The 18,842-nt window shown below is 52.6% G+C and overlaps 1 protein-coding gene across 5 annotated transcripts in view; it reads left to right on the top strand.

The window, feature by feature from the left end:
• Positions 1–1,376: 1,376 nt before the first annotated feature.
• The window catches only part of CAND2 (cullin associated and neddylation dissociated 2 (putative)), a 38,187-nt gene continuing 20,721 nt past the window's right edge, over positions 1,377–18,842 (top strand). Inside the window, exons 1-7 of one of the 5 annotated variants that reach the window (XM_054480321.2) lie at positions 1,377–1,548; positions 8,168–8,311; positions 11,984–12,138; positions 12,889–13,012; positions 14,740–15,005; positions 17,505–17,610; positions 17,762–17,898. In XM_054480321.2, coding sequence (XP_054336296.1) covers positions 1,481–1,548; positions 8,168–8,311; positions 11,984–12,138; positions 12,889–13,012; positions 14,740–15,005; positions 17,505–17,610; positions 17,762–17,898 — 1,000 coding nt within the window. In that variant the 5' untranslated portion in view covers positions 1,377–1,480. Of the gene's footprint in view, positions 1,549–1,949; positions 2,198–2,238; positions 4,322–8,167; positions 8,312–8,349; positions 11,182–11,983; positions 12,139–12,888; positions 13,013–14,739; positions 15,006–17,504; positions 17,611–17,761; positions 17,899–18,842 lie in introns of those variants that run through there. The other 4 variants (XM_054480323.2, XM_054480324.2, XM_063661709.1 and 1 more) reach the window with 4 other exon arrangements.

Raw genomic sequence — 18,842 nt, 5'->3', positions numbered from 1 at the left:
TGTGTCTAACACCCTGCCGCGTTGCATCCTTATTGTATAGATCTGCACTGTCCATTATGATAGCCACTACCCATAGTGGGCTATTTAAACTTAAATTAATGAAAAATAAATATAAATAAGAATTTGGTTCCCCAGTCACACTAATTCCATTTCAAGTGCTCAATAGCCACATGTGGCTAGTGGCTATCATATTAGATACTATACTGAAGATGGAGAACATTTTCAACATTGCAGTATTCTGTTAGCTTTGGTCTAGAACCTAGGTACCTCATAATAACAGGTGTTCAAGGCGGGTGTCAATTTAATAAAGACTTTTTTTTTTTTTTGAGACGGAGTCTTGCTCTGTCGCCCAGGCTGGAGTGCAGTGGCGCAATCTCGGCTCACTGCAAGCTCCGCCTCCCAGGTTCACGCCATTCTCCTGCCTCAGCCTCCCGAGTAGCTGGGACTACAGGCGCCTGCCACCACGCCCGGCTAATTTTTTGTATTTTTAGTAGAGACGGGGTTTCACTGTATTAGCCAGGATGGTCTTGATCTCCTGACCCGTGATCCGCCCGCCTTGGCCTCCCAAAGTGAATAAAGATTTCTTTTATCCTTATGAGTGAGAAAAACATAGCCCAGAGAGGTTTTTTCATTATCCCAAGGTCATACAGCCAGGAAGGAGCCTAGCAGAGATTTGAAGCCAGGCTTGTCTGGCTCTGAAGCACACACTACTCCCTTTCCCATCCAGCAGCCTCCTGGCTGTTTATGGAAGGATTGTTGCGCAGGATATTAAGGGATCTGTAGTCAATCCTGACTCCATCCCAGATTCATTGGCTGTGTGACCCTCAGCAAATCCCTTTGCTTCTCGGCCTCAGTTGCATTGCTAAAAAAAATGAAGAAACTGACCCTGCCGTCCTGAGGGTTGGGGATGCCAGGCAGGGGGCCTTGTGTGACTCAGTTCATTCCCCAGATCCTGTGTAGGTCAGGGGCGGGCAAGCATCGTGGATGAGGGGATTGGGTGAGGGGTCCTTTGGTTGGCCTGACCAGCTTTGGTTGATAGCTCCTGTTTCTTGAATGCCTACAGATGAGAAAGCGGAGGCTCAAGAGAGGTAAAGTAACTTGGCCAAGGCTACACAGAAGAAGAGGCAGAACTGGGATTTGAACCTGAGACTCTCTGATATCATGTCCATGCTGCAAGACAGAGCTGGCACCTACGGGAATAACGAGGCGGTGGCCGGGTAGTGAGCTCCCCGTCTCTGGGGGGGTGTGCAATCCGGCGCTGCGCTGTCAGCAGGGCAGGGGCTGGGGCCGGGGCCAAGACCACCAAGCCAGGCCCAGGCCCGCCCGCCTCCCGCGGCCGCCATGGCCAAGGCGTGAGCACGGGGCGGGGCGGGAGCTGCTATTTCTGTCTGGTGAGCGCAGCCCGCGCAGCTGGCGAGGGAGGGGGCGCCCGCGCCGCCATATTCCCTCCCGCCGGCCGGCCCCGCGGCGCGCAGCCACAATGAGCACCGCCGCCTTCCACATCTCCAGCCTCCTGGAGAAGATGACGTCCAGCGACAAGGACTTCAGGTGCACCCCGCTGCCGGCCCCCGCCTCTCCTTCCCGCTGTGAAGCCGGGGGCCTTCTTCCCCTCCCGAAGCGCCAGCCCATCCCCCATGACCATGCAGCCCCCTGCCTCTTCTCCCTTCTCCCTGCATTAAGCTGCGCCCCCTCCCAACAGACCCACTCCTGCCTCGTGGTCCCCACCGAAGCTCCGGCCGTTCTCCCCTAGTGGCCGTCCTGCCCCTCCGCGACTCCAGTCCCTGCTTCGTCTCCCACTGTGCAGGCTTCAGCCCTACTTCTCACCCCCGATCAGAGCCCCAGCTCCACCCCTCTGCACCCTGCCTCGGCCTCTCCTCCCTAGTGTGTGTCCGGCCCCCTTCTTCCCCCGCAACTGATGCCCCAGCGCCCCCTCCCCCCCGCCCCCGCCACCTTCAGCGAGCCCACAGTGAAGCCCTACGCCTCTCCCTGGCGACCCTAGCACCTGCCTCTCCTCCGCATTGAACCCGGACCCTTCCCGGGACCGCAACCCCCAGCTGACTTTCTCACTGGCACCCTCGGTGATGCCTCCTTCTCAACATCACCCGGACCCCTCCCTCCCCCTCTCCCTCCCCTCCTGGGATTGTTCAGACCCAGCCTAAAGGAGGGGGCTGGGCTGAGTCTGGCTTTCCAGTCACAGGTAGGTGATGGTTAGGATGGGACCTTCTAGGTTTTGTGTGCCACTCTCCTTCCCCACTCCCTTTTATCTTCTTTCCCCCTCTCACAGCATCACAGAACCACAGGAATAGAGCTGAAAAGAACGGTGGAAACATCTGGTCCAATGAGTTTCCACCTGCATTCTCCGGGGAAACTGAGGCCCAGGGAGGAAAAGGGATTGGCCCATGGTCTCATGGCCAGTTCTGGCCCCTCCAGCTGAAAGAAGACCTTGGAGACTCAATGAACATTTTTTCACTTTATCCCCATTTTACAGATAGGGAAACTGAGTCTCAGAGGCATGAAGGGCGTAGGTTCAGTCACAAAGCCAGCAAGTGGGAGACTTAGTCCAAATCCAGGCCAGTCTAATACAGAGGCCAAGATCTTAGTGAGGTCCTCTGATTCCAGCCCCTTGACAGGTGAGGAGACTGAGACCTGCTCTGGTAGTCTGACTCCTACTCTTCTCCTGCAGCCCATTCCTCAGTACCCCTCAAGAGCCCCCCACATTAATAGAGCCTGGGATCCAAGGTCTTGGCTTCAGATCCCAGCTGCCGTCACTCACTGGCTGTGTGACCATGGACAAGTAACTTAACCCCCATGAGTCTCCCTGTGCTTCTGTTTCTATAAAATGGGGATAACAGAACCCATCTCTGAGGATTGGGGTAAGGATGAAATAAGAGAGTACATGTGAAATGCTCAGGTTCATAGCAGGCACTAGGTCGGTGCTTAATAAACGGACACTGTTATGATTCTGTGCACATCCAACATCTGCCATGCCCTGTCCCCTCTCTAGACCTTCACTAGGGGGATTCTTTGCTCTCCCTTGACCTCCTCCCTTCATCTGATAGCTCCTGTAACTCTTGACCCCAGGCAGGATTAGGTACCTCCTTTCAGCTCCCATCATGCCTCCCCTCGTGTTTCTGCTAGATCACTTTTCAGCCCTGGGAGACCCTGAGCTCCTGGGCCACCGGGACTATGCACTTCCTCTTAGTGCCCCAACACCTGTGCTGGGTACACAGTAGGTGCTTAGTGAATGTTCGCTGGGTCCCAGGCTCCCTACTGTGCACTCCACGTGTAATCTCAGTCCACCCATGGGTGGTAGTGATTGTTCTTCCTGTTTTCCGGAGGCTTGGAGGAGTGCAGTGACTTGCCCAAGGTCACAGAGCTGGCTAGTGGCCTAGGGAATTTGCGCTAGTGTCTCTCAGGCCTCTGGTCCAGTCCCTGGGAGAGGGAGTTGGCCCTGCCAGCTAGAGCCCGAGAAGCCCTTTCAGCCTGTCTCTGCCAGTGGCCTGGAGAACACTTAAAACCACCCCAAGCATGTGAGAATGGTGTCTATTTTTAAAGTCCGAATACCAGGGTGCTGGGTCCTGCAGACCAGCTGTCCAGGCGCCCGTGTGGCCAAGGGTTTCAGCCGAGTTGCCTCTAGGTTTCTCGGTAATGAAACTGAGACTGTGTCCTCTGGTTCCTGGAGCGGGGCAGTGACTGCAAATGGGGTCCCAGGTGGGGTGGAGGAGATCTTTGTTTCCTGTTCTTCCTGGGCCCTGGCTTTATGGGCAGGAGGTGCCCCGTTACCACGGAGGCTCCAGCAGTCAAAACTTGTGGGTCTTGCAGGAATTACCAAGTCATTTCTTGAAAACACAGTAGTATTGGTTGAAAAGCCAGGAGACCTGTGTGGTGGGCTGGTTTTCCGCCCAGTTTGCTGTTACCTTAGGCAGTTTGTGCAGCCTCCCTGAGCCTAGTTTTCTTACTACCTCATGCTAAGAGCTAGATTGTCCTATTGAAACCTCCCAAGGATACTATGAGGTAGGGCAAAGAAAAGTTCCCATTTTATATATAGAAAATCTGAGGTCCAGAGAAAAGGAGGTAGTTGCCCAATGTCACCTAGTTGATAAACAGCAAGACCAGTATACTCACTTAAAGCCAAACTTTGGTGCTCAAGCTCTTATCCACCAAATTATATACTTTTCCTTCCCTCTCCCATCCCTGCACACATACACGTATAAAACATGGCTTGCTTTCTCCGAGAGCTAGTGTCTGCAGGAACCAGGGGTGTCTGAAATGCTGAGGCATACCTCAGAAGAGTTGATTTCTGACTTCGGACTATTTGGCTGTAAGTTTTGTTAAGGGCTAGCGCTCTCACTACCTCTCCTCCTACTCTCACCCTCCCCAACAAAGCCCTCTGCAGACCTGTTCTTTGTTAGGCCTGGAGTCCCAGAGATAAACCTGATGAGCCTCTGCCCTCAGTGAGTGTACAGTCCAATGGAGAAGATGCTCTGGTGGCCAGACTTGTATTGCAGTGTGAGAAGTGCTATAAAGGAGGGGTGCAGAGTGCTCTGAAAGGATCCTGTCCAGGGAACCATTGTGCTTAGGGGCTGTGGATGTGGGGGTAGGGCAGGGAGGTCAGTCATCCTTGAGCTGGGACATTTGAGCTGGGCTCTTGATGGGTGAATAGGAGCTCAACAGATGGAGAAGAAGAGCGGGGATAGGAGGCCTATCTTGGGCAAAGAGGCACATCGCCTGGGTTGCCAGGCTGAGCTGGGCCCCCATGGACTGCAGCAGAAACACAACTTGGAGACCCTGCATGCCATCTCAGAATGTCCCCTCAGCTGAGCAGACGTAGGGGTGCATGTGCCCACCTCAGGCCTTGGCCTGGCTCAAATCCAAACCTCCTCCTTCACTTTACCTTTGCCCAGAGGTGGGCACAGTCAGTCCTGCCATCCTGCCCATGCTGCCAGCCCAGCCTCATTCTCTCTCCTAGCAACTTGTGGCTAATCTACCTGTTAAATAGGACATCGACCAGTCCACCCCTGATAACAGGGCACTGTGGGCTGCGGTGACATCTAGGAGCAGGTCTGAGTCTGCACAGATGAGAGCCAGAATCCCAACTGTGATAGACTTTGCCACAGGAGGCTGGGGTCAGGGCTCTTGGTTGATTTGCTCAACCATGCTGGAAAGTAGGGCCAGTGTGGGGTGGTGGAGTGGCCCAGCAGGGTCAGTAAAAGCTGGAGGCTTTCTCCGAGGCAGCCTCAGTGTCTCCTCGCTGCTCTGTCCTGTTTTCTCCTGAGACTCCGCTCTCACATGCCTGCAGGAGCCAGTCAGTGGGTGAAGTGGGCCTAGTGGGGACCAGGTGAACTGGGGAGAGGGCAGCCACAACCTGATTCTAGTCAGGTATTGTCACCAGGGATTGTAGGCCCCGTTGTATTCAAATATTCTGTTTTCAAGATAATCTGGAAGTCAGTGTTTTTGGTTTTTTGTTTTTGTTTTTGAGTCTCACTCTCTCACCCAGGCTGGAGTGCTGTGGCACGATCTTGGCTCACTGCAACCTCTGCCTCCTGGGTTCAAGTGATTCTCCTGCCTCAGCCTCCCAAGTAGCTGGGACTACAGGTGTGCACCACCACACCTGGCTAATTTTCGTGTTTTTAGTAGAGATGGGGTTTCCCCATGTTGGCCAGGCTGGTCTCTAATTTCTGACCTTAAGTGATCCGGCGACCTTGGCCTCCCAAAGTGCTGGGATTACAGGCGTGAGCTGCTGCACCCAGCCTGGAAATCAGTTTTTTTTTTTTTTTTTTTTTGAGACGGAGACTCGCACTGTTACCCAGGCTGAAGTGCAGTGGCGCAATCTCAGCTCACTGCAACCTTTGCCTCCCGGGTTCAAGTGATTCACCTGCCTCAGCCTTCCCAGTAGCTAGGATTACAGGTGTCCGCCACCGTGCTCAGCTAATTATTGTATTTGGGGTTTCACCATATTGGCCAGGTTGATCTAGAACTTTTTGACCTCAGGTGATCCACCCGCTTCAGCTTCCTAAAGTGCTGGGATTACAGGCGTGAGCCGCCATGCCAGGCCAAAGTCAGTATTTTTATGTCAACTCTCCCAATGTTCAAATGTTAACAAGTAATTTAAATTTTTGAAAACATGTTTGCAAGCTGGACACAGCTGAGGGCTACTAGTTTCAGGCCTCTGCTCCTACCTTCTTAATTTTGGCGGGAATGGTGCCCAATAATGGCCACAACCTCAACTTTCCATGGCTTCCAGCTTAGACGCCCACCGCAGTTTCAAATGCCTGGGACAGCATCAGGCTTTTGGTGTCAGGCCCCACGAATCCCCCACCTCTGGGTGGGTAGCCCTTGCCTCTGTTGCCCACCCTAGGTCAGTGAGCCAGTCAACTATTGGTGCTGGTCTCTAAAATATGCCTGTGCCCATCAGCATGGCGTAGGGCAGTGGTTTTCAAAGTGTGGTCCCTGACACTCAGTGTCATCCAGGAATTTGTTAGAAATGCGGATTCCTGGGCCCCAGCTCAGACCTGCTGATTCAGAAACTCTGGGAATGGGGCCTAGTATTATTTAACAAGCCCTGCTGGTGATTCTGATGCTGGCTATAGCTGGAGATCCACTGCTCTAAGGGCAGGGACTGAGCCGGTTCTCTGAGATGGGAGTGGACAGGGCTCGCCCTCCTCCATCTGTTTGGTAGACAGGCCTCTAGCTCTGACTTGGACACAAGGTGTCTGTTCAACCTTCTGGCATCCCTTGGCTGGGCGCAGTGGCTCACGCCTGTAATCCTAGGATTTTGGGAGGCCTAGGTGGGCGGATCACGAGGTCAGGAGATCAAGACCATCCTGGCTAACACAGTGAAACCCCATCTCTACTAAAATTACAAAAAATTAGCCGGGCGTGGTGGCGGGCGCCTGTAGTCCCAGCTACTCGGGAGGCTGAGGCAGGAGAATGGCGTGAACCCGGGAGACGGAGCTTGCCGTGAGCCAAGATCGCGCCACTGCACTCCAGCCTGGGCAACAGAGCAAGACTCTGTCTCAAAAAACAAAACAAAACAAAACAACCTTCTGGCATCCCTTTCTCAGCTGTTGGGAGATGTGGATGATGTCCTGTGCCATTATAATAATGGCAGTGCCATTTACTGAGCGCTCACCAGGTGCACTTAAAACCCCATGAGGCAGGTACTAGTCTCATCCCCGTTTTCAGACAGGTAAACTAAGGCTTGGAGAGGTGAAATGACTTGCCCAAGTTCACACTGCATAAATGGCTGAGGCGGGAGCCACCAACCCTGAAACATTATGCATTTAGCCAGCATGCGGAGCCATTCCTAGTCTGCCACCATGTGGCAGTTGGTGTCACACATATGTGGGTCTCCTTATAGCCCAACCATGCCCACTGCCCAAATAATCCACCGTCATGTGGCACTTAACGACGGCGAGACATTCTGAGAAGTGCATCCTTAGGTGATTTTGTCCTTGTGTGAACCTCATAGAGTGTGCTTACACAACCTAGATGGTAGAGCCTACTACACTCCCAGGCTATATGGTGTGGCCTGTTGCTCCTAGGCTACAAACCTGTATTGAGTACTGTAGGCAGTTGTAACGGAGTGGTATTTGTGTGTCTAAACATAGAAAAGTTACTGTAAAAATAAGATAGAAAAGATTAAAATGGCATGCCTGTATAGGGCAGCTCCATTATAATCTTTTTTTTTTGGAGTCTCGCTCTGTCACCCAGGCTGGAGTGCAGTGGCATGATCTCGGCTCACTGCAAGCTCCGCCTCCCGGGTTCACGCCATTCTCCTGCCTCAGCCTCCCGAGTAGCTGGGACTACAGGTGCCTGCCATCACGCCCGGCTAATTTTTTATATTTTGTTTAGTAGAGACTGGGTTTCACCTTGTTAGCCAGGATGGTCTTGATCTCCTGACCTTGTGATCTGCCCACTTCGGCCTCCCAAAGTGCTGGGATTACAGGCATGAGCCACTGCGCCCGGCCAGCTCCATTATAATCTTATGGGACAACCATTGTATATGTTGCCTGTCACTTGCCAAAACATCATTATGTGACACAGGACTGCATTTGACCTCGAATCTTTGTATTAAGGTCTACTTCTAGGGGAACCCTGAGGTACTGCCCAAATCCACCAGGGCCCAGGAGCTGCTCAGCAATCCTCCTCCGCCCTCCCTGTGCAGGTTCATGGCCACCAGCGACCTGATGTCGGAGTTGCAGAAGGACTCCATTCAGCTAGACGAGGACAGCGAGCGCAAGGTGGTGAAGATGCTGCTCCGGCTCCTGGAGGACAAGAATGGTGAGGTGCAGAACCTGGCTGTCAAGTGGTGAGTGCCAGCCTCGGTGGAGCAGGAGAAGGGGCCCTACCTGGTGTGGGAGCATCCTGGGGACCCTTGTCCCTTTGGGGTACAGCCTCACAGAGGAGACCTGCTGAGCAGCTCTTGTTGAATGGTACTTTAGTCTGAGTTTTCCCAGAAGAAGATGCTGAGACAAGGATTCAAATCTAAGTTTATTTGGGAGGTGATCCCAGGAAACATGGTGGAGGAGTAGGGAAGTGAGGCAGGAAAGGGAAGAGGACCAATCGAGGGTATGGTACGAAGCAAGTGACCACAGTGGGCCTGATGAGCTTAACCCCATGGGGACCTCTGCGACACAGTATAGGACATGCCCCTTGGACTTTTCCCACTCAAAGGGTAAGGGAGCTGGGGTATTAATCCACCAGCTCCCTGGTAGTCATTGGTTAAGGGCTGCTTCTGGGGTAGGATGGAGGGTTGTCCACTTCCTGCCACGTCCAGCCAGAGAAAGCCCTCAGACAGATGTAAATGCTGGGAAGGTCAAGCTGACACACATCAAGGTGGTAAAGGCTTAAAGGCTGGGTGCGGTGGCTCATGCCTGTAATCCCAGCACTTTGAGAGGCCAAGGCGGGTGGATCACCTGAGGTCAGGAGTTTGAGACCAGCCTGACCAACATGGTGAAACCCTGTCTCTACTAAATAATAATTTAAAAAAAAAGTTGCCAGGCATGGTGGTGCATGCCTGTAATCCCAGCTACTTGGGAGGCTGAGGCAGGAGAATCGCTTGAACCCAGGAGGCAGAGATTGCAGTGAGCCAAGATTGCACCATTGCACTCCAGCCTGGGCAACAAGAGCAAAAACTCCATCTCAAAAACAAAAAACAAACAAACAAAAAAGGCTTAGGGCACATGGGACTGGGAGAGGTCCTAAAAGCCCCAGCCTTAGATCACTGTGAGGCTGTGATCCTGAGACGTTGGCCAGTTATCTCAAGTAGAAAAAGACAAGACAAGGGTATGTGCAGAGCACATGGGAATGCTTGTGTGGTAGGGTCATTCTTAAACCCACACCTGAGAACCACTAGTGTAGGGCAGAGGTTGTCAACCTTGACTGCAGGTTAGCATCACCTGGGTAATTTTAAATAGAATGCCAGGGATCAAGGGACAACAGGGTGAGAGAATTGGGCACTGTCTCTCAAACCACTGTCTGTGAGCTGGGTCCAGGCATTCTTTTGGGGCATGTTAATGAATTGCAACGTGATCCCAAGAGCAGAGGGAATTCAGTAAAGGGTTTTATGTAGGAAGGTGACATGGAGAAGTTTATGAGCTGGGAATGTCTTTCTGGTCATGGAGTAGACTTAGGATGGGTTTCCCACCAGCAGAACCAATACCTTTTTATAACAAATAGTTTGTAATACCGTTTTCCTATTAGGAAATGAAATCCATACATTATAAAACCTACCTCTACACATAATGCCCTAACCATAACCATAAAGGCAAACTAGAAGGAATGTAGTTTATAGTAAAGTAGTGTGTGTTTCCATGTATGCGTGCTTGGGCACTGTGATGGTAGAAGTGATGAAGTCACGAGAAGCCTGCATCTACATGTGAACTCATCGTGAGTACAGATACAGACGGGGTGTTGGGGACTCAGGTTTCAGAATTGGAGGCATTGCTCTTAGTGGCAAGATTTTCTTTTTTTTTTTTTTTTTTTTGAGACAGAGTCTCACTTTGTCACTCAGGCTAGAATACAGTGGTGCAATCTCAGCTCACTGTGACCTCCCCCTCCCAGGTTCAAGCGATTCCCATGTCTCAGCCTCCTGAGTAGCTGACATTACAGGCATGCACCACCACACCCGGCTAATTTTTGTATTTTTAGTAGAGGCGGGGTTTCACCATTTGGGCCAGGCTGGTCTTGAACTCCTGACCTCAAGTGATCTGCCTGTCTTGGCCTCCCAAAGTGCTTGGATTACAGGCATGAGCCACCACGCCCAGCCAGGATTTTCTAAAGTGAGTGACCGTCTCCCAATAAAGTTTCCCAGAGAACAAAGTAGAATTTTCCTTCAATTTACCTGAAAATTGCATTCTTGGAAAATCTAGAATGTGGTATATTAAAAAGTAATGTAAAAAGTATTTTATGTCTATGTATAAAATGAAATTTTAGACTCAGATAATTATAGAAAGGCCTTTTGCCTATACAAATGCCCATTGGGATGTTAGAATCTCTTGCAGGGCATGGACAATGCTTTGTTTTACATTATTGTCTTTCTGCCGTTCCTGCTCCCCACCCCCTTAAAGGCCAGAAGTACTAACTCAATAGTTTTGATGACCAAGGACCCCCATAAATTGCCAAGGCGGTATTACTCCTAGTGGGAACCAGTGCTAAAGGAGATAGGATGGAGGACTCCATGATTACGTAGACAGAGGAGCTGTGGAGAAGGAAGTTGAGAGAGCCAAGGTTTGAAAACCATGGTGCACATGCCTGTAGTCCTAGCTATTCTGGAGGCTGAGGCAAGAGGATCACTTGAGGCCAGCAGTTCAAGACCAGCCTGGGCAACATAGCGAGACACTAAAAAAAAGAAATTAGCCAAGCATGGTGGCTTGAATATGTAATCTCATCTATGTAGGAGGATCGCTTGAGCCCAGGAGTTTGAGGCTGCAATGGGCTATGATCACGCCACTGTATTCCAGCCTGGGCAACAGAGCGAGACCTCATCTCAAAAAAAATCAAGAAAAAAGAAAACCATTGTGCATTGCAGTCACCTGAAGCCCTTGTTGAAACCCTGTATTCCCTGCCCAGGGATTCAGATTCAGGGGATGGAGCAGGAAGGGAGCTGGGGCAGAGGATGAGACTATAGCACCCTGGAATCTGCATTCTGATGCACACCAATGTCTGAGAACCATTCAGGTAGGGCAGAGGTTGTCAGCCTCGACTGCATGTTAGAATCACCTGGGGAATTTTAAAAGCCCTCCCCCAACCCCCTCCAGGCCACACCTGAAACCAATTAACTCAGACTCTCTGAGGGCAGTGCCCAGGTAGGCATTTTTCAGAGACCCAGGTGATAGCAACTAAGGCTGAGAACCAGGGCGTCTAGTGCGCTGTTTTTACACTTTCTGTGCATTGGAATCACCTGGGGACCTTGTGGCGCTACAGATCCTGGCTCAGTAGATCTAGGGTAGGGTAGGGCCTGAGATTCCACATCCTGAACAAGCTCCTGCGTGGCGTTGCCAATGCTAACCCACCACCAAACTTTGAGAAGCAAACCTCTAAGGCAGAGGTTCTCCAAGTGTGCTCCCTGGACCACCTACAGTATCAGCCTCAACTGGGAGCTTGCTAGAAATGCACACTGTCAGGCCACACCTAGATAGCCTTCCTGACTCTGAAACTCGGGGTGGGGCCAGCAATCTGTTTTAACAAGCCCTCCAGGAGATTCAGATGCACCTTCAAGTTTGAGAACCCTTGCTCTGGAGCACTATTTGGCCATTACCTGAGACGTAAAACACAAGAAGAAATGTAGGTTTGGGAGGTCCCAGGAACGATGTTGGCATAGCCAGAGAGTACCTCTTTCTGGCCAAACAGGGGCTCCCCTGATGATCTGAGGCCTTTTCCTCAGCATGTGTGGCCCCAGGAGCATGAGGGGACATAAAGGGGCAGCCTGACTCAGGCTGAACCTTGTGCCCTTGGACTCACCTTCCCATTCCCTGCTCAGCCTGGGTCCTCTGGTGGGCAAAGTGAAGGAGTACCAGGTGGAGACCATCGTGGACACCCTGTGCACCAACATGCGGTCAGACAAGGAGCAGCTGCGAGACATCGCCGGCATTGGCCTCAAGACCGTCCTCTCGGAGCTCCCACCTGCAGCCACAGGTACTCAGGTCCCCAGGACTAGGTACTGTTAGTATTTGTCCTAGTTTATGGTAAAAAACAAACAAAAAACCAAAAAAAACACTGAGGCTCAGAGAGTTGAAGAGACATACCTGAGGTCACTCAGCTAGTAAGCAGGGCAGAGAATTCAGGCCCAGCTCAGTTTAAGTTCATGGTTCTGTGTCAGTTAGGAATGCTTTTAGCTCAGGTGATGAAATCTAACTAACAGCAGTTTAAAGAAATCAGGGGTGGTTTTTCCTCACATGGCAATCCTGGAGGAATCAGCCATTCCATTTTTGTAGCAGTTCATTTAGTGGCTCAATATTGACAGGGTTCAGGTCTTGCCCCATGTCCCCTCCCTTTATAGGGAAAGCACACGTTTTCCCAGAAGCCCCCAGAAGACTTCCACTTATATCTCACTGGCAAGAGCTGGATCACCCAGCCACTCCCAGCAGCAAGGGAGGCAGGAAAGGAAGTGTTTAACTTTCCCTGCCTCCCTAGTGGAATGGGGAAAGGAAGAAGGGCTTGGGTGTGTGTAAGTCACCCAGAAGCTCAGCCATCAGCTCTGCAGCTCCCCTAGCTGTCTCCTTTATTTTGGCCAGACTCTGGGTCAAACCTGGGACCTCTGGAGCCCTGGTAAGATTCCCGGGGATGTGGGCTCAGGAACACAGCCAGAGCAGAGGCAGACTAGTGGTGGAGGCTTCCTTTCCCCCAGGCCAGGGCCTCACTGTGCCCACCTTGTGCCCTGTGCAGGCTCCGGGCTGGCCACCAACGTGTGCCGGAAGATCACAGGCCAGCTCACCAGTGCCATTGCCCAGCAGGAGGATGTGGCTGTGCAGCTGGAAGCCCTGGACATCCTCTCTGACATGCTGAGCAGGTGTGGGAGGCCACCTTGGGTATTAAGGAAGAGTGGGTAAAAGGGGACAGGGAGGGACTCAAATCACAGAGCTAGCACCTACTGCACACCAGGCCCTGTGCTCAGGGCTCCTTAATCATCCCAGCAGCCTCGTAAAGGAGAACTCAATTGTCACAATTTTACAGGCTCTGAGAGGTGATGTGGTCACACGATCAGTAAAACCTCCCACGACTTGAACACCTGCTCTGGCCAGAAAAATGTCAGGTGCTGGCCTAGTGTTGGGAACATGGGGTTAGATCAGTCTTCGTTATTCCTAGGGAGGAGTTCACAGACATGTATAAAACTGTGAATGGAGTAAGCACAACAGTAAGGATAAGAGCAGGGCTGATAGGAGCTCAGAGGAGCCCCCAGTCCAGCTGGGAGTGAGGAGCTTCTAAAAGAGGGTGCTGCTAGAGCTGAGCCTTCGAGGAGGGGCAGGACTTAGCTGAGTTTGGGCAGGTATAAAGAGGATGCTGGAGGGGAGACTGCCCCCAGTCCAGAAGGCAGAGACAGGGGAAGACTTAGGGTCCCAGAGTCTGCCAGGGGTCGTGGGGCAGGCTGTAATGTGGAGAGGTGGGTATGGAGAGATGAGGTGGAGGGCTGGCCAGGAGCCATGGGGCGGGGGTGAGTATTTGTGTGTTCTACTGTGATCTTTCTGCAGTGGAGAGTAGGTGGGAGAGGATTGAACAGGCAGGGTATTGATTAAGAGGCTGCTATAGGGAAAGCAATTCGGGTTGTATTCAGGAGGTAGACTCCACAGGACTTGGAGTGGGCAGGGGAGGCAGGGACTGGAGGCTGACCCCTAGGGTTCTGCCTTTAGTAACTGGCAGGGGCAGACAGAGGTGCTGTGATGGGGTGCACTCCGGGAGCCAACAGCAGGTGTGTGGGGAGGAAGGTGATAGATTCAAGCTGGGGCATGTTGAACTTGAGGCTCCTGGGAGGCGCTCACTCAACCACACACTCCATGAGGGCAGGTCCCAGGATCAGTCTGTCTTGTTCACCCTGGCTTCCAGCACAGTCCCTGTCACTTAGCAGGTGAACAGACAAACAAATGAAACCTAGGAGAGGGGGTTGGGTAGGACATAGAAATAAGGGAGGGTAAGGTGAGTGTGTTTCTGTAAAGTGAGAAAGAAAAGGTCTCAGGATGTTTACAGGACAGAAAATGCACGGGCCTCGTTTGAAGGTGTGGATAGAAGCTGCTGAGGCAGGCAGGGGCTGTGCTGTGTGCGCAGAAACCATTCTCTGGTGTTGCCTCTTGTCTTGAGCCCAGAGCTCAGCATCTCCAAAGTCACTAGGGAGCCATGGAAGGAGTTAAGCAGAGGAGTGACCAGGTGAGAAGTAGAGTTTATACTGCTCTGGTCTTAGCGAGGAGGATGGACAGAAGGGGATGGTATTGAGGCAAGGCCTAGACTTCCAAGAAATAGGGACAGCCTTACTAGATCCCCCATGCTTTACCCTATCAGGTCTTTCCCTCGGCTGGGAGCCAGGCTTTGCACTGCTGAGAAGTCCCTTTCTCTCTCCGCTTTCTCTCATGTAACAAAAGTAATTAAAATAATTCCTCCTCACAGTTGCAGGGCACCTCTTTTGCAAGGGTCATTGAGTTGCCATAATCCTGGGAAGGAGGCCGGGAGAGAATGGGGAGAGGGGCGGAGCCTGGCCCAGGCTGCCCGCGGAGTGCGACCGGCCTGATGCCCCCTCGTGCTCCCCAGGCTGGGTGCCCCGCTGGGCGCCTTCCACGCCAGCCTCCTGCACTGTCTGCTGCCACAGCTGAGCAGCCCGCGCCTGGCGGTGCGCAAGCGAGCGGTCGGAGCGCTTGGCCACCTGGCGGCCGCCTGCAGCACCGACCTCTTCGTCGAGCTCGCTGACCACCTACTGGAACGGCTGCCAGGCCCGCGGGTGCCCACCAGCCCGGCTGCCATCCGCACCCTGATCCAATGTTTGGGCAGCGTCGGCCGCCAGGCCGGCCACCGCCTCGGTAAGGGGGCGGGGCGGGGCGGGGCCTGGGCTGGCATGGTGGGCGGAGCTTAGGGTGAGTCAATGACTCGGTAAGGGGGTGCAGCTTGGGCCGCCGTGCAGCCAGGGCCTGAGGGTGGGCCGTCTGCCTTGGCAGGGAGGTTGGGGCGGGGCCTGGGCTGACGTGGTGGGTGGGGCCTGGGGCGGGCCGCCGCCTCAGCCGGTGCGGCTGAAGCCGCTGAAACGCAGAGGTTGGGGCCGGACAGGGCTTGAGAGGCGCAGGGCGGGCCCTGAGCTCGACAAACCACCGGGCCTGAGCCCCTGCTGAGTGCAGATGGTTCAGAGAAGGGGGTTGGATCAATCACTTCTGAGACCTGGAGGCTGGCTGGTAATTACAATTTTAGGTCATGCCACTAAACTGTTAGACTATGTTCTCTTCTCCCACTTTGACAAAGCTATCTTAGTAACAGCCCGTGAGCCAAGTTTGAATTTTTAAGAAACAATTTAATGTGCATACAATAAACCGCACTATTTAAAGTGTGCAATTCAGTGTGTTTTGACCTTTGTGTATATCCATGAAATCTTTCCATCACCCCCAAAAGCTTCCTTGTGTCCATTTGCAGTCCAGCTCTCTGCCTTGTCCAGGAAGCCACTGATCTGCTTTCTGTCACTATAGATTAGTTTTTTAGAAATGGAAAGCTGCAATCAGGTTTGAATGTATCCTCAGACACCTTGGAGTTCTGACTATACCAAGACAGTTTGGATAGAATTGGCCTACGGTCAGCCCCTCCCAACCCCTGGCTCTCTCACTGCAAGGGGCCTTGCAGGCACACGGTGGGGACAACCCCAGCTGACATGGCCACACCCTGTCCCATTTCTCCCAAACAGCAGCCAGCCCTCAGCCATCCTTGGTTGCATGGACCTGGGAAAGAGGCCTGTGCAGGCTCTGACAAGGGGTCAGGATCCACTGGGCAGGAAACTCGGGTCCCCAGATACCCAGACAGAATGGAGTCTAGGAGTGTTGAGGGTCTCTAGGTCAGCATGTCTCTTCTTATGCTGTGGGGAAGGGGTATGGCTGGAGAAGGGCATGAGTGGAGTGCTCTAAAGCCTGGAGACCAGGCAGGAACCCCTGTTGCCTGGTCTATTAGGGCAGTACCTGCCTCCCTTTCTCCTATCCACGGACTTAAACCTAGTAAAGGAAATTAGGCCAGGACATGAATAATGGTTTTGATAACAGATGCTACTTATCGAGTGCCTGCTCTTGCAGAACCTGGACTAAGCTTTTTTATTTATTTATTTTTTTGAGACGGAGTCTCGCTCTGTTGCCCAGGCTGAAGTGCAATGGTGCAGTCTTGGCTCACCACAACCTCCGCCTCCCGGATTCAAGTGATTCTCCTGTCTCAGCCTCCTGAGTAGCTGGCACTACAGGCGCACGCTACCATATCCAGCTAATTTTTGTATTTTTAGTAGAGACGGGGTTTCACTATGTTGGTTGGTCAGGTTGGTCTTGAACCCCTGACCTTGTGATCCCATGATCTGCCCGCCTCGGCCTCCCAAAGTGCTGGGATTACAGGGGTGAACCACTGCACCCAGCCTTGGACTAAGCTTTTTTAACTTCTTTTTTTTTTTTTTTGAGACTGAGTCTTGTGTCTCGCTCTGTTGTCCAGGCTGGAGTGCAGTGGCACAATCTCTGCTCACTGTAACCTCCACCTCCCAGGTTCAAGCAATTCTGCCTCAGCCTCCCAAGTAGCTGGGATTACAGGGGCGCACTGCCATGCGCAGCTAATTTTTGTATTTTTAGTAGAGATGGAGTTTCACCATGTTGGCCAAGCTGGTCTCGAACTCCTGACCTCAGATGATCCATCTGCCTCGGCCTCCCAAAGTGCTGGGATTACAGGTGTAAGCCACCGCGCCCGGCCTAAGCTGTTTATCTTTTTTTTTTTTTTTGAGATAGAATCTCGCTCTGTCTCCCAGGCTGGAGTACAGTGACGCTATTGTGTCTCACTGCAACCTCCACCTCCCAGGTTCAAGCAATTCTCCTGCCTCAGCCTCCTGAATAGCTGGGACTACAGGTGTATGCCACTGCACCCGGCTAATTTTTTGTATTTTTAGTAGAGACAGGGTTTCATCGTGTTAGCCAGGATGGTTTCGATCTCCTGACCTCGTGATCCGCCTTCCTTGGACTCCCAAAATGCTGGGATTACAGGCATGAGCCACCGTGCCTGGCCTAAGCTATTTATCTTTATATAATTTATCTTCACAAAATCTCTGCCCGGGAGGCATTGTTATCCTTGTTGTGAAGATCAGCTGACTAAGGTCAAAGAAATGTGACCTGCCCAAGGTCCCATAGCAGTTGGGTGGCAGAGTGAGGGCTAGAACCCACATTTGCTTGACTATGAAACCTCTGAGTTGAATCTACAGTGGTCAGGGCTGCAGGTGCAGAGACAGGCTGAGTGCTGTGGGCTGGGGGAATTCCGGGAGAGTGTCTGGCTTGGGTTCAGTGACCCACCTGGCCCTGCAGGGGCTCACCTGGACCGCCTGGTGCCCCTGGTGGAGGATTTCTGCAACCTGGATGATGATGAGCTCCGGGAGTCCTGCCTCCAGGCTTTTGAGGCCTTCTTGAGGAAGTATGTATGGTGGGGTTGCCTGGGGATTCCTTTGGGAAGTTGGTGGGGATGCTGGCCCAAAGCAGTAAAATTTCAGGACTCCCATTAGGCCCTGCCCCCCCACTCCTGTCCTGGCTGGATCCAGCAAAGCATTCCTCATCCTGCCCCACAGGTGCCCCAAGGAAATGGGCCCTCACGTGCCCAACGTGACCAGCCTCTGCCTCCAGTACATAAAACATGACCCCAACTACAACTATGACAGTGATGAGGAGCAGATGGAGACAGAGGATAGTGAATTCAGTGAGCAAGGTTGGTGGACAGCCCATCGTTGGGGTTGGAGGGTGGAGGTGAGCACAGCCTTCCTGGGATCCCCCAACCAAAGACAGTGGTCACATTTGGTGCCCCATCCTGATGCCAGCTCTTCCTCAAGCTCCAGTCCCACCTGCTGTGACTGCACAGACCACGGTAATGATAGTAGTCATTGCTGTCATTTATTGAGCATCTGCTGGTCGTGTTCCTCACAATAACCCTAAAAAAACATATTATTACCCCCGTGTTTCAGACAAGGACACATACTGAGAAGAGAGTGGCCTGAGATAACACATCTAGGAATTGGCATAGCTGGGCCTTAGAGCCAGGTCTGTCAGACTCCCCCACCTCTGCACTGCCACCGTGTACCCTTTTATGAATGGCTTTCAGGAGATAATGTCTTTAACCCAGCAGAGGAAAGCTCTGATGGTGGAATGGCAGGCACTGGCAGGGGAGCAAGATGTCTCCATGGGGGTGGACTTGATAGCTTCTTTCCTCCTATGCCTGTGGTCCTGTGTGTCATTCAGACAGATTTCCAGGGCAGAGATGCCCCTAGGCCTGAAGGCAGGGCATCGATGGAGACAATGGATTTAGAGCCTGAGGGGGTACTTGGAACAAGATGTGATGGTAAATGAGATTGGACAGGCATGTGGGGGCCTTGAATGCCAGCCAGGGAGGTGGGACGCTTGTCAGTAATAGAGAGCTAAGGATGTGTGTTCGTGGGTGGCCTACTGTGGGAGTGACAGTGATCCATTAGAGGGGATGGCTGCTGAGCTGCCCGGTGGCCGTGGCCCACTGTGGCTGTCCAGACACCACCCTGTGGGTCCAAGTGGTCCACAGAGTGGTATGGGCAAGGCCATGCTGGGCTCTGAGCCTGTGCCTTGGGGCGCTCCCAGGCAAGACTGTCCCCATCTGAGCCTCCTGTGTGCCTCCGCAGGTGATAG

The sequence above is a fragment of the Pongo pygmaeus genome, chromosome 2 (assembly GCF_028885625.2).
Source record: "Pongo pygmaeus isolate AG05252 chromosome 2, NHGRI_mPonPyg2-v2.0_pri, whole genome shotgun sequence".
Lineage (NCBI taxonomy): Eukaryota > Metazoa > Chordata > Mammalia > Primates > Hominidae > Pongo > Pongo pygmaeus.
The sequence above is the reverse complement of the archived record's forward strand: the minus strand, read 5'-3'. Positions and strand labels throughout refer to the sequence as shown.